This window comes from Bacillus rossius, assembly GCF_032445375.1.
Source record: "Bacillus rossius redtenbacheri isolate Brsri chromosome 4 unlocalized genomic scaffold, Brsri_v3 Brsri_v3_scf4_2, whole genome shotgun sequence".
In the NCBI taxonomy this organism is placed as follows: Eukaryota; Metazoa; Arthropoda; class Insecta; order Phasmatodea; family Bacillidae; genus Bacillus; species Bacillus rossius.
The window spans coordinates 53,216,499-53,243,292 of NW_026962011.1; the positions used below are offsets into that span (position 1 = coordinate 53,216,499).

At 41.2% G+C, this 26,794-nt stretch overlaps 1 protein-coding gene across 1 annotated transcript in view; it reads left to right on the top strand.

Annotated features, from left to right (window-relative positions):
- Nucleotides 1–26,794, top strand: part of LOC134541863 (uncharacterized) — a 65,603-nt gene that overhangs the window by 24,340 nt on the left and 14,469 nt on the right. The window contains exon 2 of the mRNA XM_063385563.1: nucleotides 3,485–4,267. Coding sequence (XP_063241633.1) covers nucleotides 3,485–4,267 — 783 coding nt within the window. The remainder of the gene's footprint in view (nucleotides 1–3,484; nucleotides 4,268–26,794) is intronic.

Below are 26,794 nucleotides of genomic sequence, written 5' to 3' on the forward strand. Positions count from 1 at the left end.
TATTTGTCTTTTATAACATAATGAACATTGTATATTGGTGTGAAACAAAATGTATGAATTACATGTGAAATAAATACATGTTTTATAATGTGGAATTATGTAACGATTTTTTGTATAGTGCCTTTTTATACCACGTCCAAATAAAATATATGCTACCTGCATGATAACTCATTGCTAGAGACCTGCAAAATTCGCGGATTCATTGACCTCTAGGATAGACTCCACAGTTCTTTAAATACTCGCGAAAATGACACCTGTTCATTGGCTACTGACGCGTGAGACGTCTCAACTAGGCTGTCCGTAATTCGGCACTTTCTTGGTTTAGTGTTTCCCATTGGCTCACAGTTCCCCGGATAAAATGAGGGCCAATCGCAGAAGCGGTACGAAGGTATAGTTGTTTTGATGCTAGCCTATCGCGAAATGAATCCGCGAATTTTGCATGTCTCTACTCATTGCCATGACACAAGTGAAACAATTACAAATGAGATTATTCCATGTTATAAAAACACGAACACTTTTTTTAAAAAAATAATACATAATATGTATGTATTTCGAAAAGCTTTTACAACTATCATTGACAGATGCGAGTTATAAAAAATACATAACATCGATTCGGAAAATATATTTAACTTCGGCAAGATTTGTTTGCAGAATAAGGTAATTTCATGTTCCTTGGAGGATATGTAACGTTTAATATCCACGTGACTTAGAAAATTACGATGTAATATCACTTTTCCCACTTCATGTAAAAGTTTGTGTTTTTAGCAAAAACATAGTAATCCATTTTATCTTTTTTTTTTACTTATGAACTACTAAACACGCGTAAAAAAATGCTACCATTACGACAAACATACTTTTCGCGTTATTTGACATTTGAGTTGAATGAAACGTGTGTAGCCACTGCTAGCTCGCGCGGCGCTCCGCTCGTAAGGGGAAGGCAGGCAGGCAGGCAGGCAGCAATGCTGTCGAGACATCCCGACCCGTACCGCGCCGTCATGAGGAGGGAATGACCATGGAGTGAGGGAGGGTAAACCGAGTCCATCCCCTCCACCGACATCATTTTGCCAGGACGCGCTCCTAGTAGGCCACTCCTCCAAGGCTAAACTCCGCCCAGGCTAGAAGTATTTTGTGCTGCTCGCGCCGGATTCTGAGTAGCCGCTTCTCTATATACCACTCTTGATGTGTGCAACAACTGAACCTTATCAACCAGCCTCTGGTGCCCACGTTACTAAGCAATTAGTTGTCAAGTAGTTAAATTAACATTGTAAACCTAACAATTTTGATTTGAACCTCCCATCCGAGTTATTTTCGACAGTAGTTATGGTCTCAACCAACAGCTAGCGCCACATGGCGCGCAAAACATGGTTTCTGTTTCCACCGTAAGATTCTCACTCCTACATCACCCTCACTGTCCTATACTGTCCCACGGTGCAGATACTCTCTGTGGAATGAGACAGGCTCAAGTGCGTGTGTTGAAGGAGCTCACTGTGGTGTCCTCAGGGTGTCTGGCTCGGCAAGCCTCGACTCTCTGTTGGGGACTGGATCCGAAGACAAAGACCAAGATGTACGGTATATGGTTGTTTGAAACTAAAAACAATGGCGAGTCAATCAATTAAACGTTAATGCTAAATATTCCGTATATAAGCTAATACTGAATGGCTTGCAGTGTTACAAGAAAACATTATGCGGAGAAGTGTATTTAACTGTCAAGAGCAAAATTTAGAGTTGAGTTAATGAAATTTATAAACAACGAAATGATGAGAGCCCCTTCACAAATATGGAAACTATTTTGTCTAGGGGACTGGTTATTTCAAGGTTGTAAATGTTTAGCGCTTATGTTATCATTTTACCAATACTGATTTAATCTAGAATAATGCTTTTAATCCATTGGTGATTTTGTGTGCTAGGTTATAATGATATTAGCACAAAGTAGTAATTAACCACAAGTACACCCGCATCTAAAAATCAGACTTTCCAAAGAACAGAATCTCGCTACCCCGGAGCTGTGAATATACGGACATGGGGACTGTATTAATATAATCACAGTCAAATTGTATATAACAGCCAGGATATCGACAAATGTGATGCTAATTTCTAACGACAATAATATTAAATAAAAGACGGATGTTAGCGCTTTTAGAGCTTAAACCGTGTTGCTGTCTTCGTAACAGAGGTTTTCCATCTATTCGCACAGTGTTTATTTATGGAAATAATACAAGTTGAGATGACTGCATTGCAAATAGCTGTATATTTTTCATCATATGTAAAATGTTTAGGTTCGTTATTGCCTTGAACGACCGAAAATACTGCACGTCGGTTCGGAGTCATGCTCGTAGAGGCGATAACACATAAGTGCCCTTTTGAGCTTCAACCTTTCCGTCTATTTATCCCGCATTTTTCCCACACTAGCCAATCTCCAGGTAAACGATCTGTCAAGCGTAAAAGCAGGCGCCACAAGCCGATGTTTACGGAAACCCCTTCCCTAACAACCCCGGACTAAACACACGAACACCCGGTGACAAGTGGCGAAGAGCTTTCTGTCTGGTGGAAGTTGACATTCACAAGAGTAAGTAGTCTTAAATTATCCCCACCATGGCGAGGCATTTTGTTTATTTGCTGCGGCAATGTGTTTATTGACTGATACGCGCGTTGCGTACATGCGCAATCGTGTTAGGACATGCGAACGAAGAAAAATAAAAATCATTGAGATTTGTAGCGTTCAGGTGATACTCGATAATTTGTAACAAAATAAATTAGTAGGTTATACAATTATTTGTTGTTGGCGTTGTAATTTTTCTTCAAGATACAATATATGTTTGTTTATAGGGCTATTTTATAGGACTGTTTTCAAAGCTTTTTATGGGATTTTTTATGGGTCTTTTTTATGGGGTGGTTTTATAGGAATAATTTTAAGGGCTGTGTGCAGTTTTATAGGGCTGTTGGGAATGTGAGTACAGCTAAGTACAATGTAGTCGCCTTAGCTTGTAAGATGGTAAAGCGTATATTACAAAGACAACAACGAGATTTTTATCACCAAATAGGCGACAAAAAAGTATTTTATTTATTGTTTATTTTTCCCTCAAAAGTTAGAATTATATGTGTCGATATCTTGGATATTCTAAAATTCTCAACTGTGTTTGCCTAACGCAGTTCTAATATCTATATTCCATATAGTGGGTAGTCAGTTTATTTCCTCTGGATAGTCGGTTTTGAAATTGCGTATGTACTTGTGGATTGTTACTGCTTTTTTTATATCACTAGGCTTCAACACATAAGACACTGGTGGGGGAAAAGCAAGTCTATATTGAGTTAATACTGCTGCACTGATAATATAAAAACTAAAGGGTAATTTAGTCATAAGCTTAAAAAAACATATCTTTTCATTTAATTGTTTTTAAACTTCTTCTTTTTTCAACACTTGATGTCTCTACTTGACGGTCACCTACACTTCACGCAGGGTGTGTCGGTGAGGACACTGCGGTAGGCCGCCAGCCGGGCCACCTGCTTGTCGCGGTGTCTGCGCCGCGCGGCTGTCACACTTGCAGACCCGCCCCGCCAGACCCGGCCACTCCGCTACCGGCAGACCCGCCCCGCCAGACCCGGCCACTCCGCTACCGGCAGACCCGCCCCGCCAGACCCGGCCACTCCGCTACCGGCAGACCCGCCCCGCCAGACCCGGCCACTCCGCTACCGGCAGACCCGCCCCGCCAGACCCGGCCACTCCGCTACCGGCAGACCCGCCCCGCCAGACCCGGCCACTCAGCTGCCGGCAGACCCGCCCCGCCAGACCCGGCCACTCCGCTACCGGCAGACCCGCCCCGCCAGACCCGGCCACTCCGCTACCGGCAGACCCGCCCCGCCAGACCCGGCCACTCCGCTACCGGCAGACCCGCCCCGCCAGACCCGGCCACTCCGCTACCGGCAGACCCGCCCCGCCAGACCCGGCCACTCAGCTGCCGGCAGACCCGCCCCGCCAGACCCGGCCACTCCGCTACCGGCAGACCCGCCCCGCCAGACCCGGCCACTCCGCTACCGGCAGACCCGCCCCGCCAGACCCGGCCACTCCGCTACCGGCAGACCCGCCCCGCCAGACCCGGCCACTCCGCTACCGGCAGACCCGCCCCGCCAGACCCGGCCACTCCGCTACCGGCAGACCCGCCCCGCCAGACCCGGCCACTCAGCTGCCCCGTGGCCGAGAGAAGACACGGACTCCAGCACAAAGGAAGGCGTGGCCGCATTTGATTTGTCAAAGCACTTCCCTCGTTCCGTTAGGTTTCAAGACCACGGCCTTTCTTAAACATCTGTGAAACAGCACGGATTAGAAGACAATAACATTCGCAGATGTTGCCACAATTAGTTTATACAGGTTACCCTGATTTCCGTGAGGGTGAGTTATAACATCTCCCAAGAGGTTTGAAGATAACAACCTGTTCGACCCCTCCCGACTTGCGCCGTTTTTGAAAACATTTGGCTTCGTTTCACCCAGTGGAAGCCAGTCTTCTATTGAAAGAATTCGTCGACAAAGCAGAGAACAACCTGACCAAGCTCTTAAAAACTGCAGGAAAACGAGGGTGAGAACACGTTGGCCGCAAATCTCAACGAAATAGGTTTCTGCATTTTTATAATCGTTTAATTCCTTAGCTATCACGCAGTTTCAGAGATAACTCAACGTTGGTAGGCGCTAACCATTCACGTGAGTTTGTGCGTGTGTGCGTGCATGTGTGTACACCGTACATGAACGTAACTATTGCATAAATGTTTACACTTGAACCTGATACACTGCAATTAACGAATATTAATTACCGTGGGGAGAGAGGCGGCGTGTTATAAACAATGTGTTCACTAACAACGGGGCATAAGTTTAACGAGTGGTAGGGAATGCCAAAACAAGGAGCATATGTGTTACAGGCAAGAACAGTGGCGCGCGAATCAGGTTTTTCCCGCTCATCGCGCGCCACTCCAGTGGCTGAGGAGAGACGCGATCGCAGCGCCGGTTTTTTTTTTTTTTTTTAAAGTAGTAGTAGTTTACGTGTAGAGAGTTGATTGCTGTGAACTGCCAACACTCGCCGCAGCAGCCACTGCCTCGGGCTGGTAGTTGGTTTACCTGCGGCTCGGTTAGTGCATCACGGCTCGCTCGGGAGCGCGACGGACTGACCGCAGAAGTGCGTGGTGACCGACTTCTATAGTGATGGCACTGTGACCTCGGTGCCTTGCTGAGCAGCAGCGGCGTGTAATCAAACAACCAGCCTTACCACCGCCCCCCCACCCAACCCTGTTTGTCCAGCTTTATGTGCAACATTTTATTGACATTAATGGGAATAGGAAGTATTGAATTGCAATTACTATGTAATTGAAAGTGCTGGTCTACACATTTCGAATTCAAGTCGGTAGTTTCCATGATTTCGTATTATAAAAACTTTTAAGAGATTTTATTGCTTCATACGATGAAGCGATTTCACCGATTTTAACATTTAGTGTTTACGTAACTTAAACGTTATAAATTTATCGGGAAAGAATGTCAGCATTTCTCAAGCAAAATCATCGTCGAAATTTAGTTTCATGGTTGGTTTAGAATTTAGAAACGTGGTTTTAAAGAGGGTTTTTCAATTTCCCCCTCCACCCATTAACCACTGTTTCTCTGGGAGCTATCCCACGCACCAAAAGGAAGGGGGGAGGGTGTAGCGCCCGCACAGCTGGTCACTGCGTGTAGGCCCCTCCCCAGCCCACGGCGCGAGTGGCGGGCACCAAACACGCTGGAGACCAACACCGGACAGCTACAAGATTTCCGTGTGAAAACCTGGCGTTGTTTTCACGTCAGTCCGATAGATGGCAGACGGTATGCCCAGTTTGAACAATGTTAACTGTTTAATACCTATGGTACCAACATTATGACGACGAAAATAACATTCTCATCTCTTGGAAAAAAAAAACTTTCTAATAAAATTATAAAGGGATGGGAAGGGGAAATAAACCATCAGTGCTTAGTTGAAAAAAAGAATAGTTTTGATTGAAGCAGAACAGAATATAGTATATTATACTAAATAATTTAACGGTTTATCTATAAAATATTTCTGTAGTCACGCTTCTTGCCGGTAGGTTATTTTTCAAACAATCGCCAATGTTGTTAGTATAGGGCTGCCCGATATTAGTCTCTAGTGTATCAGGTACCAGCCTGCCAGTTCCAGGAAACCTCTCCTCGCCCCATTCCCCGGCGATAGCGCACGTGTTTAGGCCGCAGTGAGCGTTGGTGTGTGCACACTTTTATGTATCGTGGAGGGGGGGGAGATACTACGAAAAGTAGAAGATATCCGTTCGTCAACCTCTCGTGGTCCTGTTTGTGTGTGTGTGTGTATATATATACACACACACACACACACACAATTATTTCGAAATAAACCTTTGAATGTAAAAACTTGTTTAATTTAATATTGAAGCTGCTACCATTGGCCTGAAAGTTTTTACACTCTCCTCACACTATAATTCTTATAAATTGTACCGCAATACGTTTAAATGAAAATTCGAGGTATATTTTTTCCTATCGGACGTTAAGTATGAAGCGAGATCCTAATCGTTACGCTCAATTCAATTACCAAACAGCATGGATAATTAATCTCCTCTGACGAGGCTCAGGTCGAGGAACAGCGATGAGATATATAAATGTTGGTGAACTTCAGTTTTAGACTTGAAATTTTATTCGTTACTTCGGTTGAAATTTGATATCTAAGCTGTTATTTATTAATCTCAACCACTTGTTTTTTCAGTAATAAAAAAATGCTGGTTTATTGACTTTATGCTCAAGCCGTTTAAAGAGCGCGCAGTTTCTTTCCGTCCGCTCAAGTAGATTTCTTTAGGTTTTCTGTTTGTTTGTTTGTTTGCTTGCTTGCTTGTTTGTGTGAGGTATATTGATGAAGCTACGTGTATCAGGAGCGCTTGCAGAATTAATTTCGGTGGCGGGGGGAGGGGTTACAACCTCTTTGTCTGCGGTTTGCTTTCAAATTATTTCCCTTTGTTGGTGGGAATGATATATATATATATATATATATATAATTTCTTAGGATTTAAAGGAGGGGGGAGGGGATTTGTGTACCCCATCTCCTGTGTACGCCCCTGACCTTTTTAACATTTACACTCAACTACTTAACTTAATTGGCATCAGCGACATTTTAAACAACAAATTTAGGGTATTTTACACCTTTTTTTATTTATTTATTGAGCTATGTGTGTGAATGAATTACTGTTGAATGCATTTGTTTTGTTTGGTTATTTTGAAATGGTTATGTTTTTTTTTTTGGCAAAGATGCTCACATTTTTCCCGAGGCATTAAGAACAATTATTACCTAAAATTAAGGGGGTACCGAACATATATCGTCGTGTGAGGCAAACATTTTCTAACTTTAAGTTAGCTACATTTTCAACCTCTGAAACGTTTAAATTATTGTTATTAAAATCTCAAACTGAAATCTGCAGAATTTTGTACTTTCACTACTATTTTCTGGAGCCTTTCAAATGTGTGCACGTGTGCCTTGCGATTTAAAACCAGAATTTATAATAATCTCTATAAGGATGCTAGGAATATCAAACGATGAATGCTGCCACTGGGCTTAAAAATCTGAACGAGGTTAAGGGGGTATAAAAGGACCAATTTTTTTATTTTCTTTTTCACGCACATTCCACAATGCCTGTCTTTCTGACGAGAACGCTCGCAGATGAATAGTTTTTCTTTCCGTAATCTTGTGGGAGGCGTTTTAAGGTACTTTTAAAAAGATTCCTATCAGTACGCCCTCTCTCCAGGAATAATGGCGAGCGGAGAAGAAAAAGCAGCTGGTATGAAAGGCACTTACACTCGGCTCTGCAGAAGAAGAATGAAAAGAAAAAAGAAACGGCCGAGCGATATTGTTGCGAGTTGTGGAAATGTCGGGAAGAGATTCTCTCTCCTCCCACCCAAACGAGCCATCCATCTCTCGTTTCGCGGTCCGGGTGGGGGGGGGGGGGGGGGGAGAGGCCCCGTGCTTCGTCCAATCATCGAGACTTCTCGGGCCTCGGCTGGAAAACGCTCACAAGGCGATCATAAAAATTCAGAGCAGGCATTTCGCTTCCCTCTACTTCCTTCCTCTGGTCCTGTGTGAGGGGTAGTGGAGGGGTGATAGGGGAGGTAATCTAGCGGCCCTTCCTTACTTCCCTCGTCCTCGTCCAGGGGGTGGGGGTGGTTGCTAGCAAACACACGCGCTGCTATTGGTGGAGCGGGAGAGAGCGTGCGAGTGACATCATGCGGGTGGAACTGCCAAGGCGTTTCATTTGGACAATCCATATTCAAATTGACCCCCGGGAGATAAATCGTTAATCGTTTGACTCACAATCTGAGCACTTTTTTTTTCTTCTGTAATACGAGTCTCTATGAAATTTTGCACTGTTCGCACTGTCCATTCGAGAAGCCCTCCATAATTTTCTAACTATATATATATATATTTTTTTTTTCTATAACCTTCCAGGAAATTAACACATTTGACCGCCTGGCTTAAGGTGACAAAATGCTCAATATTTCTAAAAGGTGTCTTATCACTAACAGCATTTCACAGTCATCACACTTACCTGCAAACGAATTTAGAAGCCCATTTCCCCCTCAAAAAAATGTTATTTGATCTGATATAAGTTGCAATCAAAAATATAATGGAAAAAAAGGGAAGTTCAGCCCCTCGTGCCCTCTTCACTCTTCTTGTACATGCCACTTCTTGCCTGTACCTTGCCTGTTCCTTTTAGATTCGTTTCAATACGTCATTTTTTGGCCAGTGAAAAATTCTAAAACTGGTTTTTCCACAAAAGGTTTTTGTGTGTGCAAAAACAAGGACGTGCAAATGGCTGCTAGTTAGTTGACTGCTTTGCACGTAGAGGTTAAAAGGACAGTCCAGCAGTGGGGAAACTTCATGCAGAAGATCGCGGACAAGAGGAGAGCTGGTGTGTGCCGCGCACCAGGCCACGAGCCGCCTGCTGCTGATGGCACTCGCTCACCCGCTACTGTCAGTAGGGCTGGTACCTCTCCTGCCCACACCACGCCACGAGCCGCCTGCTGCTGATGGCACTCGCTCACCCGCTACTGTCAGTAGGGCTGGTACCTCTCCTGCCCACACCACGCCACGAGCCGCCTGCTGCTGATGGCACTCGCTCACCCGCTACTGTCAGTAGGGCTGGTACCTCTCCTGCCCACACCACGCCGCGAGCCGCCTGCTGCTGATGGCACTCGCGCACCCGCTACTGTCAGTAGGGCTGGTACCTCTCCTGGCGGCGAGAGACAACCAGTTTCATGTTTCGGCACTCGTAAAATAGTAAAAATATTTTTGTTTTCTGTACCTAATAATTATTTTATATTGAGTCTTATAATGTTTACTTGTGTTTAATTACATTTTAAACTTAATTTAGTTTTTTTTTAATTTTAATTTTATAAATGATATTTACTTTAAATTTTGTATTATATTCCATTAAGCACACAATTCTATTTTTCGTTTGGCTTCAGTCAAAGCCTTCCATTTGTTCGCCGGATGTTCTGTGCTAGCCTAAGAGTTTTTAGTAACGCCCGCCTGTCCGCCGTGTCCCGGCGTGCTGTCCACGTGATTGTCAGCAGTTGCTTGCAGTTTCTCCTCGCTTCTTCACGTGATTTCATATAAAAAATCTGTACTCTAGATCATTTTTTTTTCCTGGAGCATTTTTTTAGTACCGTCCACGCAACCTGGTGGCAGTTCGGTAAGCTTCCGATGTTCCATTGTTTTAGAATTACTTACCCGCTTCGTCCGTTGTTCTCGGCATTCGCCAAGATGGCTCCGGTCAGTGATGGTGGTTGATTAATGTACCTTTTCGCACCATAGTTTTTTTTTGGTAGACATCTCACGTAGAAGTGGTGTTTTTATTTGGTTCTACAAGATGACGTAAAGTCAGTGTAAATTTCTTCAGCCTCCGATTTCGGTAAGTCACGAGAAAGCATGAGAGAGAGTGAGAGTATTTTTTGTTGTTGCCTTTTTTTATTTAATTTTTGTTTCTCTGCAACCTTATGTTGCAGGAGGTTAACGTTTTGGATCCTCTTCAAGTTCTTTAAGTTTGGGTTATTCTTTAACCTACCTTCAAACATTTTGTATTGAATCTACGTCCTGTCGGCCCGGGAAGCATGGTTCTGCGCCGGCTGCTGTACAAGTTTTCGTCTTGAACATTTCACGGATATTTATCATCTTCAGCTAAGTCCGTTCTTTTTTTTTTAAATGAATTTTTATTATTGATTGTCGTCCAAACGTTTCGTCACCTAACGCTTACAAAAGAAAAAGACTTTCGTCGCCTAATGTTGGGCAAAAGATTTTAATTACCTAATGTTTCCAAAAAAAAAGGACTTTAATTACTTAAATGAAGTATTTTTGTAAAATGTTTTGTTTTGTTCCTGAAGAAGTTTTTAATCTACATGTAAAGTTATAGACTCAATTAGTAAAATCCTAATTATGGATATAACATGATATTTAAATTTATTATAAAAACTAAATAACTAATATAAAGTAATTTTTAACATTATTAGCCTGTAATTTGGGTGCACCATAGGTTTACTATTGATAACAAATATTCCATTTTAATGATAATTTTATGACTTTTGTTTACCTCTTCAGATGAGTCATTGTTTTTTTTTGTTTAGCTCTAAATGTATTTTCTAACTAAATATATCACCACTTATAGATGAAGATACGTATGTTGTTGTCATTTACTAAACTAAGTTCCTCTGGACTTACGTAATAATAATTGATAAGGTGTATTCTGTTGTGAAACTGGTTTTCCCTGACACGTTTCCAGTCAAACATTTTACTTACATAAACAAATAATTTTATTATATCAATATTTATTTCATTATAATTTGGTAGCAGTAACAAGTCAAAATCAAATAAATAATAATAATAAACAACCAGTTGTCACACCAGACTGGACCACGCCGAGAACCAGCAGTGAATAAATAAAAAAACAGGATGTTCTGGTTTATTCTTTAACAACAAACACGTGTGAACACGTGTGCGCAGGGTTTAATATTTTATCATGCTTTTCTGGAACTAAATATCTGGTTTTATTTATTTTCAAAGCCAACTTATATGTGTACAGTAGCTTATTAATTTAGTACATCAATCTGATGTACTTATAAATACTACTAAATAGTTTTGCATGAGCTGTTTACGATCAGTTTTTTCCCCTTCATTATATTATGTTTTAGTGATCAGGCAAAATTAAGTTAAAATTCTTTGTAGCAGAGGCACGCTTCTGTTTTATAAGTATTTATCCCCAATATTTTGCTCAAAAAATTCGTATAGGTAAATAATAAACAATCATTGCATATTTCGTGCAAAAGAAATCTTTCCCTGGGCGCTGGTTTTTTTCTCTGTTTGTGTTGTGAGGTTCTCGAGGTCGTTTTGGGGGAAGGAAACGGCACTCGAAGCAGACTCCCTTCTCCTCACCAGCCTAGAGAGAGCTATCGGCCTTCACTCTGTAACTACTTGCTAATGAAAAATTCCCGTGCGGACACTGATGGACTTTTTGAGCAGAATTTGAAAATGAATCATCGTTGGCGTCTCGGACGCGCCTTTGCAATGCGGCAGAAGTGTGTTTCGCCCTTAGTTTGCAGCGCAGAGTAAAGGCGCACACTGTTGCCACCCGGTTTGTTATCATTAAAAATCTTATTTTGTATGCCATCGTTGATTATATAATAACTTTTAATATTTTGAATTGTACTATTTGTTGATTTTCTCAGATCATAAAATTGTCTATTGACAGTATTATTACATGTGTAGCCATTCTGAAAAAAGATATTGAAAGCTAGGAACTAATTACTATTTCACAGGAGAAAATATATGCATAAGTCGATCATAATAATAACAAGGTATTCTCTTAAATTATTTACTATGCTCTAACAGAGAAAAAAATATTAATTTAAAATTATATAATAAATTTGCTAAAAACACGGTTGAAACCAAGATGGCATTTTTTAGCCAAGAATTCTTAGAAGTAAACATGGCATATTAGCAGATGCATTAAAAAAAAATTATCACTATGTTGTGAAGTTGTGATAAAACGTATTACGCTATGGCTCATGTCTGGCAACAGAGCACCGAAACAAGGCAGAAATCGTGTATTGGAAAGAAAGAGTAAATGCACATTGCAAACTAAGGACATCTGACACGTAGTTCAGTGGGTAGAGTCCTCTGGCTGGTTCTACTCCAGTCCTGAGACTGGGTGTGGTGTCGGCCCTGCGCTGCGGAAGACAATCCGCGACCATCTCCCGGCTTCGATGTCCGGCCTCAGTGCTGATCCCATGATCGTCCGGCACGGACAGTAGCGTCTCCCTCCTTGCCACGCTTACCAACTGTCGCGCAACATCCCTAGTCTCAAGGAATAACAACCTGTACAAACGACCGTCACTCAACTTAGAACGCAGCACACAAATTTAAAAACATTTTTCCCTCCTGCCACTTGACAGTTAACTTAATTTGAAAGGAAATTAACTCCCGAAACGTTAGTTGAACTCGGCAAGTAATGAGAAAAGGAAATGAGAAAATGCCCGCATTGTCTCCGTCCTCTTCACTAGGGGAAACACACAGTACCCCCTTCCTCCACTCCAACTACGTCCTGATACGTACCTTCACTGAAGCATGGACGACGTCTTCAAAATCTGTTTGTCCATAGCGGTATCAAGTATAATTACAGTTTAATGCGACTAAAACTGCTATTAAGTGCTCTTCAGATTGCAGCTAAAGGTTATAAAAAATCAGATATGATATGCATTAATCCCCTTAATGTCCGAGAGTATTATATGGTAGAACTATTTATAGTGTGTTTGATAATTTTTTGGTACCAATCATAAACCCGAATAGCTGATTCGCCGTTGTCACGCCTTAATTTAAAGATAATCAGCACTTTTGTTTTTTATTGCAATACGAAGTTACTCGTGTTACTCCAGAACCGAGTTTCGTTGCTTACACGAAAGGCATACGCGTGCCCATCCACAATTTGCAATTCCGTAACTTTATACGTGTGATTTAGAAAGTGCAACGTAATGGCTACCGAGCACTCGTTTATCCATTTTGCGTTTAAGACGGAGACCACACACACACACACACACACACACACACACACACACACACACACACACGCTTCATAATACGTGTCACGTCCTCGTCGTTGCAGAGCTGTGTTCGACCGCGAGGCGCTCGCTCTCTCCCTGCCACCCACTCTTCCTTTCTCTCACTCTCTGAGGCTACCCTCTGGCTCCTCTGGAGTATCTTACCTATAGAAACAAAATAAAACGGGCGTCTTAGGGATGGCCTGAAAGTATTCATTTTACTAATTTTATCTCGATATCGTAGAAATAGTGTCATTTCCGCGCGTTTGTTGACGTCAGCACATGTCTGGCTCGAGCTTCGGTACACGCGCGGCTGGAGCAAGAGTTTAGCCGAGGTAGAATGACGTCACATACACACACATTAATGCCCTTGATGTGATTACGAACTCCAACCTTTGCGCATAGTATGCAAGAGTGCAGTAACGGAATGCTGCCTTGCTTGGGCGCCCCTGCCACAACCAGCCAGGGAGGTGCGAAGGCACCGGTACTCCCAAGTCTCGGTGATGGAGTCGATCACTTCTCAAACTGCCGACTGCCTTTTGGCTGGCGACAGGCGACCAGCCGCTAGGTCCTTCCTGAAGCAGAGCCCAATGCACCACCAGCTCACGATCTCGCGTCAAACAATCCTTGGAAAATAATATAAAAAGTTATTTTAATTTCAGCACACTATTACTGTCTTCTTTATTGATGAGTTTCAGGAGCTGACTGGCAGTATGGTTGTAGCAGGTCCACAAGGGGACACAAACCTGATGATCGTCTCCTGAGGGCCGCCGCGGGTGGCGCGGGGGTGTGACGCGGGTCGATGGACGCCGGAGCATCCTCCCTCCCCCCGCCGGTCCCACCCCACAACCCAGGGCCGTTGCATGACCTTTTCCCTTCGCGCCGCCCTCCCCCCTCCCCCCGCGATCCACGCCGCACGTCACGGGGATTGATTGCGGCCGGCACTATTCATCCGCCTCAGCGGGACCAGGGGTGTCTCAGACAGCTCCGCGCACACTTCTCCCTCAGCGGGTTGTTTAGGTGGAAATACACCATTAAATATATGATTTCAGAAAAAATTTGTTACTTTAAAGAAATATCGGAAACTAATTGCAACAAAGCAACAAATTAACAAATAATTTTTTTTTACAAAGATCTTGTACCAGTGAAAACAGAAAATATCAATATCCTTCATTTATAAATTGGGTTTGCCATCTTTTTTTTAAGCATGCAATTTATATCAGTAAGCTCTAACCGATTTTTGGAGGAAAACTATTTGTGAGATCATTCATTTCCTGGTTTTCTATTTATGTAACTTTATTTCCGAATTTTTAAATTTTTTTGAGTTAGGATATATATATATATATATATATATATATATATACACACACACACACACACACACACACACACACACACACTTTGGCGGTACAATATTTGTCTTTAAACTATAGTGAGTGATACATCTGCATGTGAATTTATATATTTACCGCCGGTGGTCTTCGCAGATGTCGCCACCTCTTCGACATTCTTCATTCGCACCAATAAGACAAATCGCCCATTCGCCGTCCCTGGATAAACAGTCCTGTGTAAACTCTACTAAAAATCGACAGGTTTGCGTAGGGATACGCTATGAGTCGGTCTCGCCTAACCCTAACAGTCATATGCTACTTACTTTACAGTATTTAAGGAGCCTTTACACAGATATATGGTAAACGGGGATAGAAACTAGGGCAAGTAAAGTACTTGGGAGAGTACTAAAGCAAGTAGTTGGAAGAGTCGAAGGGGATAGCACGTGTGGATAGTATTTCATCCACTCTACTTCCCCCACCACTGCATCTTCCACTACACTGCTCACCAACCCACCTGCTTAACCCGTGTGAACCGGTGCAGTCTGGTAGAAGTAAGCTGGCGATATAGTTCATAAACAAGTGGTGCTCAGTTTAATATATAGGGCTACTTATAAAAATAATGAGGTGGTCAGAGGCAGAAACTATTGAAATTGTAGAAATGTACCGCGAAAATGAATGTGTTTCGAACATTAACAATGCACATTACAGAAACAGGAACTTTAAACAGAAAGCATACGAGGGTATTCCTCCCCCCCCCCCTTCTTTGCTCTTCTTAATTTTTTGTAGGTACCTCTTGCAACAATGTTTTTGCACAATTTTTCAAACACATTTTTAGCACGACTACAAACACGATTGCGCTTTGTATGCTGAAAGCCACTTCTGTACAGAACTATCCCTATTTTGGAATTCTGTGTGTGGTCAGCTACTCTACCATGTACCTATAAGATAGTAGAGTAGTCAGAAGAGTTCACTTGCCCTAGTTGCTATTCCGTTTTATCTACGCGTGTAATAGCCCCTTCAGTCTGAAATGATTTTCAGGGACAAACTTGGGGGCACGATGATCCAGGTGAGTAGCGATGTGTCATGTGAGTAGCGATGTAGTATTGTAGCCCTTATCCATTATACCTAGACATCGAACAAGTGTGGTCACTACTCACTACCCGAAACACAATTCAGACATCCTTCTGGGAACAGTGTCTACGTGTTTCAAACTTTATTTAATAAAATTTATACTCCACGTAATCTGAAAAACGCTGTTCCAACTAGGGGAGGTCTTCGAAACCAAATAAAAACAATATACTAAACAAAGTTGATGATTGGCTGAAGTAAGAGTAGCAATATTCAAGTTTAACCGGTTAAATTTAATGCCAAAACTAACAACAATTCAAAAAACTGTTAACAAGCTTAAACCAGAGAGTGATTTGGCTACAGTAAAAAAATTGCAAAGTATATTTAAAATACTGTAAGCAAATATAAACACTGTATTTCTGTGAATGGCTACTGAAATCAGTACATAAAAAATAGATATAAAAATGACTAACAAAATTGCAATATAATTCTAACTTTAGGCTATGTAGAAATTGTGTAATATAAATAGTTTATCAAAACGTAATTAAAGTTCCAAAAATATTTATACCCAGGTTTGTAAGATTTAATATCATAGTTCCTTTCAAAAGACTCGAGCCTAATTCAAAACGTTTTACGCCGCACTAAAAGTTTATCCAAAAATATATCCGAGGTGTTTGAAATTTGATTTCCAGTTCGAGAATTTGATTTCCAGTTCGAGATTTTTCATTTCAGTTACTGCCAGTTTCAAAGCCCACAGCCAGTAGCTTATAGTTACTGGCTTTCTGGCAGTAAAATGGGTGCTCACCGACGTCTAAAAGAACTACGTTGTTGCAGGCAACATGCAAGTCTGGGCGATGTTACGTACTTGGAGTTTCTTATGACAGCGAAGGTGCATGTTAGAAATGGCATACCTGGCACGCCTGTTCTTGCTCACTCCTAAGTTAAAGGCATACATATACATGTCCTTGCACACGCCTAAGTTAAAGGCATACCTGTCCTGCACGCCTGAGGACCAAACGTGTGCACCTGGGCGCACGAAAAATGTCATACACTGTAAAAAAAAATTGTACTTTTCCAAGGATTGTCCTCGGAAACTCAGTTGCCAATGATATCACTCGTGAAATTTCAAGGCAGAGCTTTGTACCGTTTGCAATTTTTTAGTGTTCTGCCTTGCAGTTTTACGGCGAGATCGTAGTCAACTGTTACCAAGGACATGTCGCGCGTTTCCGGTGAATCTCTTCTTGTAGCGATCGTACATATTCGCTATTCGTGAACAATTCTTCACGACACGCACTTCGTCGTAGGCCCCGCATTGATCTCTCCGTCGCTACACCCGCCGACTACGTCAACAGCTGACACTAGTGACGTCACGGTTCCCCTCACTTCCCCGCGTCTACCGGGCGGAAACGTAACTTCTTCGCAACGCAGAAGAATACCGTCTGGAAAATGAGTTCCATTCTTACTGACCTTTTACGTAGCCTTTAAAATCAATTATATTTATTAATACCTAATCTTTAAAACCAAATTAAAATACATATTGTTTAAAGCTAGCATCACAAATTACCAAAGCTAGATTCGATTACCAACAAATTCAACTATATCGTTCTTAGTTTACCTACAAGAGCCTAAAGTTGAATAACGTAAATTAATAAACTTAAAGACTATGAAAACGTTGCCTTGTTATTTAATTTTATATCAATTCTGACCAGTGCGCGCTCGTAGCGCGGGGTTACGCAAGCATCCTGGTCAGCTATGGTGACAGTTTTGAATTTTTTTTGGAGGGGCGGGGGATGGGACTTATATTCTGGTTATCAGCGAGGTCATTAAGGACGGTAACACCGCAGGAGCACACCAGAGTAATCGACCATGGCTTATCCTATGGTAAGGAACCATCCAAGAGTTTGTCTGGAGTGATTTCAGGAAACGTGGGAAACAGAAAATTAGTACGGCTTGATCGGTATTCGAACCCGGGTCCTCTGAAAAACGAGTACAGTGTCTAAACCTCTGTGCCATGGTTGGCTGTGTTGGCTGGCAGTGCACGCGCTCATTGGATATGTCCCGGAACCGCTCTAATGGGCCCGTGTGAGATTATGACAACGAGGTCATATCCCGTTCCAGTCATTATTTTATATTTATGTTCCACACGTTTAAACTTGCCGACTTATTTGAGTGGCTGAACTTTCACCAAACTATATACATCATACTTTTAGTATAATTAGCTGGCAATGTGGCATTTTTAACGTATTTGTGCAGCGTGGATAAAGAGAATGAAATGAAATATAGAACTAGAACTTTTTAGGTTTAAAGTCCATTTTATTGGTTGCTATGTGATATGAAATAAATTTATTAAAGAAAAATACCAAATTTTGCCTTCTTAAATTATCAAAATTTTAACTATCTTAAAATCTATACTAATATTATAAAGCTGAAGAGTTTGTTTGTTTGAACGCGCTAATCTCAGGAACCACTGGTCCGATTTGAAAAATTCTTTCAGTGCTGTATAGTACATTTATCGAGGAAGGCTATAGGCTATATTATATTATCAATAACATTAGGGATCCTTACTAAAAGTCCAATTTAGAATCAAATGCGTTGGAGGGGGTTAGATACAACATGCAGTACACGTACGAAGTGTGTGATGACAATGCCGCAGGCGCTATAAGTTTATATCCTACTGCCTATTAACATTGTTGCCACGCACTAGATGCCTTATCATTCTTAATTTTTCCATACAAGTAAAAAACACCCGTGTGATATTAACAACGAAGAAATCAGCAGTACCCTCATAAGAGTTCAATTAGTATTTGAATACTTTTTATCACTTTAAATCGCAAACCTAAACTATTGTTTTTTTTCCTCTCTCTATGTTTAATTTGTTTTTTATTGCCCTTTTTTTCAAGTATATATATTTTACAGACTTGAAACTTCACATTAATGTTCCTTATGTTACGCAGGATGACATTTTCCGAAAATTAGATCCCATGGGTGGTTAAAACCAGGCAACAGTGGGTACTTTGTCTGCATGAGAACAGTATTTTGCAATTGTTCATGCCTTCTGCGTCTCCATGGCAACGGGCATCGCGCGGCAGTGGCGAACCCACAAGGAGGGGCATGTATAATGAGCGGCGCAAGAGTGATCTGCCTGTAGACTGCCGTAGCGAAGTACGGGTACATCAGTTGTACGTGCACGAGTTGGGAAACCATCGGTGCTATTCATTTTCTCTCCGGTACATTATACAGCATTGTAATAAATTTTCACTGAATTTTTTTTATTTACCATTACTGTAAATGGGAGATGTGGCTTAATTTTTTTCCATTAGTATAGCCATGCGAAGCCGGGTCGGGCAGCTAGTTCTGAATAAAATTGATAGATTTTCTGAATTTTTTTTTAACCATACCACGCAGTAGCATTACCTTAAAACCCAAAAATTTTCAGTTATTTATTTCATTTGGTTCTCATATCATCAATACTGCACAAAAATGTAAAAAATTAAACTTTGCGAGTTAACTATGCAATAATCCACCCCCCCCCCCCCCCACACACACACCTATATATATATATAATTTTGTTAAAGTTTGGCTACCTACTCTAAAAATGTTTTCAAGTGTAACACTGTTAAAAGTAAAAAGTTAAAAAAATAATGACATTTAATCGCACAAAAAATTATCCGCGAAACAGGTTTAAATATGAAATATGACAAACCTCTTCTCAAAACGGCCGAAGTGCCGAAGCTTTGTCTCTGGACGGTGCGAGGCCAACTGCATTCTGCGAGAATCTCTTGTATGGTGAACTGTGCGCCGCATTACTTACTTGATTCTCAAACAGCTGTCTCTTGCCTCGTCCATTTCGCTAAGTTCTTAACGTAAGAAGCTATATTCTCTCTCTTAAAAACCCTCGTCTGAACTTACATGTCCGTCGGTCGAATTTTTAACGGTGGTTCCCCACAAAGAGCGTGCAAGATGCAATAAACTTCTGTTCTTACGTGTCATTACTGTCGCTGAACTACGCCTGGGCTTAACCTTCCACTGGCCGCCCATGCATTATCAGGAACCTTCACACGGCGACGCCAACATAATGGGGAGTAACTCCAGTTGGTTCCATGTTTATCCCCGCCTCCTCTTGATCCGGTATGCGATTATTTAATTTCTATCGCTGTTCATTTTCCTCCAGCTATTCCCATAAATCGTATGCCAATTAACAGATTCAGATTGTACAACTAAGTATCCCCATGTAGAAAACCACTTGTGAAACACTGAACGGAAAAATATGTAAAATTTATTTTCAATGCTAGGCGGACAGCTACTAAACTATAAAGTAAACGTATATTTCAAGGCAAACCGCATGCAGGTTGAGAAGTAGGCCTACTGGCGTTGCTTGTCAGTCTTGTGTTATGCGTGAATCACGTGGTCAGTGATACTTTAACTGTGCAAATTTAGTACATGCGTTAAATTATTTAAATGGTTATTTTAAAGCAACCTTGACATTAGAGAGAAGTTCCTTTTGTTTCAGGCTGTATCGGTAACGGACAATACCGTACTATTCGGAAACAGCAACTGCTATTGTGTTGATCCTACTTTTGCGGGATAGCACTCGAAGATCAGACCCGTGCTTTGTTTATTGTAGATCATGTTACTATAGTGGAGGTAGTAAATTATTATTATTTCTGTTTTACTATCTAAACAATCACTCTAAGTAGGCCTACTTAGGAATTTTTAACACACACAAAAGCAAGCTTGGAATTATTATTGCTCTGTTGTCATGCTAATTCTAACTATATTATCCTTATAAATAAAATATATAGGTATGTATTACAATCATTACGAAAATGAAACATCACAAAAAAAAAATATTAATGCAACATTCTAAAATTTATTTAAAAAATAAAATTTTATAATTTATTTCTTTTGCATTAAATGGAGTTTTTTTTAATAAATTCTAAATTATATCAAATTTTCAAGCTCACTAAAACTAAAAATGCATACATATGCTACTGAAAAGAAACTCTACTTACAAATTAGCGAAATCTAATCATCAGTTAAATTAACCTACCAGAGTTTGCTATATTTTCTTATTTGACAAATCATCACCCAGGAAGGATGGAAGGACGGAAGGATAACACGGCAGCAGCGCCGGCCGCCTGGGGGAGGGGGGACCACGTGCCGGCGGGACGTGCACGTGCACGTGAGGGGGGGGGGGGGCACGTGGGCGCGCGGCTAGGCGTGTCTCCTCGACCATGTCTCCGGGTGTCGGCCCCCAGTGCTGTCTGGCTGCAACACGCACGAACAATCCTCCTCTCTGCATACTCGGTCATTTTATTCTGTGGTTCAAATTAGGTCTGTCATAACTAGAATTCTCTAGAAAAAAAATTATAAATAATTTTATTTTTCCGTGAGGGTAGGATTTCGTTTGTCTAGTTGATCGTAAAAAAAAATAAAACTTGGTTGGTTTAGGTGAACGACTTAGAAATACTCTGAAATACGAGAAAATATATGGATTCTCGCTAAGTCGGGTGTTTTGTAACAGCTTAGCTCACGGTACACGGCATTTGTGATATATGTAATTCCGTGAATGCGACGGAAGTCGCGTGAAAAGGAAGTGTGTGACCAAGGTTCTGCCAACAGTGGAGGTTCACAGAGCCAAAGGCAAATTTTATAGTATTAACTGTTTAATTAGTTTTAACAGGATGGGTAGTATTTTAATAAAATTCCTTGTCTAAAATCAGGTCCAAAGTCGAAGTATAGTATTTTTTTCTATCTTTTTATATTTTTCCCTTTTATCGGAGCTATCTATAAAGCTTTGGAAATGGTATACTAAATACTAATACTAACACTAATACACCAACTACTAATCACAGACACAATCACTATTTGTTGTTTAGGTTTAAGGGCAGTAAAAATCACAATTTACCCATTTTCATGGTAATTGATTGAACGGAATAGAAGTTGATGCGCTGCAACACTATCTAGTGGCGGATTATAGCAACATGGATATCGCGAAAATATTCTCCATACTAAAATATCTGTGTATACCAATTTCCACGGCGATCGGTGAAACGATGTAGAATATGATGCGTAGTAGCGCCATATAATGGCGAGTTTTATCAAAATGGATAGCATAAAAATCTTCTCCATGAAAAAACATTTCGATGTGCCAACTTTCATGGTGATAGGTCAAACAGTGTCGGAGTTAATCAACGTCACTTATACCAGGATCCATTTTATATACTATACATATATAGATATTAGTAAATAATACTTCAACGTGTATTAATTACAATTATTTCAGCCTAATGGATCGTAGGTTAATGTTTTACGTACACTTTTTACAGATTCGTTGGTGTATAATTAAAATACAATTTCATGACTAATTCCTTTATCTAAGTAGGCTACCTATAAATATGAAAAATTGTTGTACGTTCATTTTAAAAATAATATTGTAATATTTACATGATGAACAATTACTGTTAAGCCTTTTTAGGGCAAAGTTAAACATGAAACACGGTTAAATCTCGTGCAAAAGGACTTGGCCGGTGTCTCAGAAGGAACCTGCCCCTTGAGACACCGTCCACCCGGCTGACACTGCGGTTATTTCTGCGCTCGTCTGCGCTCAAGGCCGGGACGTATCTCGGCGCAGAATATCTCCGGCTCGTCTGCGCCGGCTCGCCTACTGCGTGCTGCGCCGTTCCCGTAGCCTGCTGTTCACAGACCCCCAGTCAGACGCGTTCTGCTTGTTAGCTGCCTTACACATACAATATCCAAGTGAAAGGTCCTTTATATTTTCAATATTTAAAGTTTTAACACATCTAGGTGATCGAAACGAAAATGAAAGGTTGGTTAGGTTACATCAGCGACCTTTAAAATACTCTAAATCGCGGAAATGCGTTAAATCTCAATGGAGTTGTCAGAAGACGGCATTCTGTGATACAGTTGACGTCACTTTTTTTTTCCCTTTCAGTATCGCCATATTGTAACGCCCGAAACATTGTGTAAATGGTGCTTGACCACTTATGATGATGGTTAGTCATTCAAAACTGTTTCCACAGCGAAAAAAACTTCACTTCAACAACCAATGTTTTGGGCGTCCGGCCAACATGGCGCATATCACGAGCCGGGGGAAAAAAAAAGCTTCAACCTGCAATCATATAGAAGCGGCCGCCCCCCTGTAAATCTCGCAAATTTGTTTTGTTTTTTTTTATTTCAACCAAGAAAGTTGCACGAGTAAGAAGCGAACACGGCATATGTTCTCGACTGATCTGGGCTGGATGAATTGTTGGCTTACCCCCCCCCCTCCCCCCCCTACCTTGAGGAGGGGGAGGGGAATTGCCCGCTTGGTTCCGTCTGGTTGGCGGCCCTGGCGAGTGTTCGCTCGACTGCGGCCGCGACACACCCACCTGTTTTATTCCGGGCCGAACAATTAGGCCGGTCAGACTTCCGTCACGGCTTAGCTTTCCTCGGACCAGTCCAGCTGGGGGTCAAGCGAGGTTCATTCCCGAGAATGGACCGTGAAATCACGGCCTGGAGAAAATGTCACGAGCGTTGTTGCGAAACTTGTGCCAACTACTCATTTCTGGTTTGTGAAAATTTCGAACGTTTAGATAAAGCTCACGCAAATAAACTTTTGGGTCGGTTATTGAAGTGAAACTTCTTTACAGTCTGTACAGTCGGTAGGGTAAGTGGAGGCGATGTCTCAATAGTGCGTAACGAAATGTGCAACACTCAGGAGTGGTGCGTAACGGTGGCGGAGGGAGGGGGAATATTTAGCGCCCCACTCCCCCCACTCTCGGGCAAGCGTCAGTGAAGCGACGCTACTGGGCTGCATTTTCCGTTACGCTGCTGACACACCGCGGCACACTCGCGCTTCTGACACACCGCGGCACACTCGCGCTGCTGACACACCGCGGCACACTGAGCCCTGCTGACACACCGCGGCACACTGAGCCCTGCTGACCATCACTCGTGGACACAGCCGCTGGGAACACTCAGGCCGTCTCCCGTACACACGATCATGTTCAGTATGTTACTGTGTGCTTCATTTACTGTTTAGTTCGCTCGTTCAAGGGCGCCGCCTACCCGGGCACACATACGGTGTCAGATCTCCAAGGAAGAAAACGTGATTTTAAAACTACTCAAGATATCAGAATGGGTTCTGTTTACGGAAAAACATTTAAAAACTCGCTGAGGGCTGAAAAGTAGTTTTGTTTCCAAAAATAAAGTTTTTTAATTGTATTACTAGAAGAGTTAAAATGGCTGAAAGGCCCTTGCGCTTAGAGGCGACACCGCGCTAGGAACACCAACGAGCGTCGCACTTATCATCCCGCCTCACTAATACAGATACGCCCCTGACTAGACGGGTCCCTTATGTTCGGCAGGCATTTTGTTTAAGTCTAAGAAAATTCGCGAAGTTGTGTTACGGTTTCACAGATAAAAATATATGATTGTATGAAGTGAAGATTGGTTACTACAACCCCCCCCCCCCCCCCCCACAATAGAGGTAAGATGAAATAAGAACAAGAAGCTCGAGTGGAGGTAACACGTTACAGCTGCATTAAAACAACAACAACAACAAAAAAAAACTGTTTAGCAGAAAATACTAAGCTTATCGTATTTTATCAGTGTTTCAAATTGAGTTTCATAACTTTACAAATTAGTCTGTTTATTTCTCCATTCTCATTTCATGTCAATCACAGTCAAATTACAAAATATGTAATGGTCATGAATCTCTTTTTCCTGTTAATTACCAGCCATATTATTATTATTTGTTTCTACCGGAGCGGCCCTCTTCCAGCATGGAAACACTCGTCTGGCCTTCGATTTTATTTTATTTGAACATTCGTACATTAATCACTATGTTGCTGGTAGTGAAAGTTGGCCACTGCTGACTTGACAACCTGTTGAATTAACCTTTTCTTACCTGATCATATTTCTCATTGTGAACTGCATGTTTATGCAAAATCATTTTTTTTTGTTCCAAGGGGAAATTGTTCCGTAAGATAATTTGTTGAAATGAGGGATTCCATTAGTAGAAAAATTATTGCATACTTATACTATTTATAACGGTATACAAAAAACCGTCTTAGTTCTACGAATTTCCTTGCTTCTTAAACGTGTCGCTTAAGAGTTTTAAATGTTGAGTACACGATGCAGTGTACTAAAGTGTCCTAGAAGAATGCCCCAGTGTTAATGGTATATAATAAAAGTTTAAATTAGACTATTTACAACAAATCACACATCAAATTGAAGGTAAACTAACATATTTTTTTTATAAATGTTCAATGTGTGCACCTTTAGTTGTTCGGAACATATCCAACCTAATATCAAATTCTTCCCCAACTTTGATTACAAATCCGGAGTATTTATTGGAAGTCTTCAGTTCTGTGTCTCAACTCTGGTAAATCGTTAGGTAGCAGTAGAACGTAGACACGATTTTTAAAATACCCCAAAGGAAAAAAAAAATTGCATGGCTTTATGTCAGGTGAACTTGGAGGCCAGCGAAAAAGAGCTCTGTCGTTTCGACCATTACGTACGACCAATCCTACGGCAGGGACTTCGACGTTCAAGCACTCTCATTGGAGAGGGACTCTGTCCTGTAGCCAATAAAAGTTTACAGGTTCATCCTCTACTAATTGGGGAAAGAGCCATTTTCACGCTGCAAGCGAGAAAACAACAAAGCAGTACTCGCCCATGCGCTTATCCAAAACTGTTTTGAGCTGATCCTTAATTGTGGCCTTGAACCAAAAATCTACAACGCTTACATATGATACTATTAAATGTTATAATTGGGATATTGTTTTATGGACATAGTGTATTAAAACATCTCCTTACTAAGCCCACTTCCCCTCACACAAAAGGCTGTGTGTTTCTCGGGATATTTTTGTGCCGTTCTCTGCGATGTTTAACTTCCGGACGGCAGGGCTGGCAGTGGGTTAGCGCTACACTGCGGGGCAGGTTGCCCATGAGCCGGGGGGGGGGGGGGGCATAGCTTACATAAATATAAAAATTTGAACATCCACAGATATCTATATAAAATACTTTGATCGCTCACATTAGTTATCAAATTTTCAGTTTTTGTTGCTTATATAAATTGTCATAATAAAGAATTATAATTTCTTGCTGTCAAGACTTAGTTAAAGTCGTGATGTTAGTCATAAGAAATATGAAATGCAGACTCGCAATATAGTTCATAGATGTGTTATTTCTTACTATAAAAATTTTCATAATTTTTTTTTCCTTGCAAACTATATGTTAACATTTCACACTATTTTATTTATATCATCCTTTTGTATGGATCGTAAATGACGTCATGAGGCAAGAACAAATGTCATGAGAATATACTATTTAAATTGATTAAAATAATTTGAATCACTCTTTCCTTTTAATTTCGTAACATTTAAAGACTCAAAAAAAAAAAAGAATCACACAATTCCAGCCATGTTTTCCGGTTCTCTGTACGATCTATGAAAGTATCGCTGGTTTTGTCCTATAAAACAGGATTGCGTCACAGCGTTGTAACTAAACCTAGCCATCCCACAAGCCTGCAGCTGTGCCGATGCAGTGTACTGTGTTGTGTGAGCGGCGGACCCCCCCCCCCCCCCCCCCCCTCGGTCCGGCAGCGCAGTTCTCCGTAAGTAACTAACTGTTGCCTTGTTCGTTATCCGGCGCCGGTGCGTGTGCAAGCGCCCTTAGGGTGATTATGATCCCCCGTGAATAATGTACAGTGAAGATTATTCACGTGAAACGATTAGGCAATCAATATGATTTATGGCGTAAGAAGAATATTAAGGACGGTATGTTTAAATTAAAAACATATACATGTATACAATTCAGGATTTCTTCTTTAGTTGAGGTCTGCAATGATAGATGAAATAGTATTTAGTGGCATCATTCTTCTTCGTTAAGAACGAGGACACGCAGTGTTGTTATTGTCAAAAGAGAGAAAGAGAGTAGCATTAGGATAATAATATTTTTTTAGATGAAAATGAACTGTAGCCCATCGTGTTTGATTATACAAAAAATACCGCTCAGGTTCTTGAAAATAGAAACCAGGTACAAAGTGAAATGACACTTTTTTTTTCAGCTGCCGCATTAAAAAGCAGATCAATGGTATAAGAACCATATATTGCCAATAGGAATTCTGGTAAAGTTTGGTAAAAAATTTTAACGAGCCAAAACGAAACCATTTTTATAATGATTGGTCGAGAATCGTAGAGTTAAAGTATTTTTGTGCGTAAAATTATATTCGATTTATTGCGTTTTGAAGCCCCGAAGT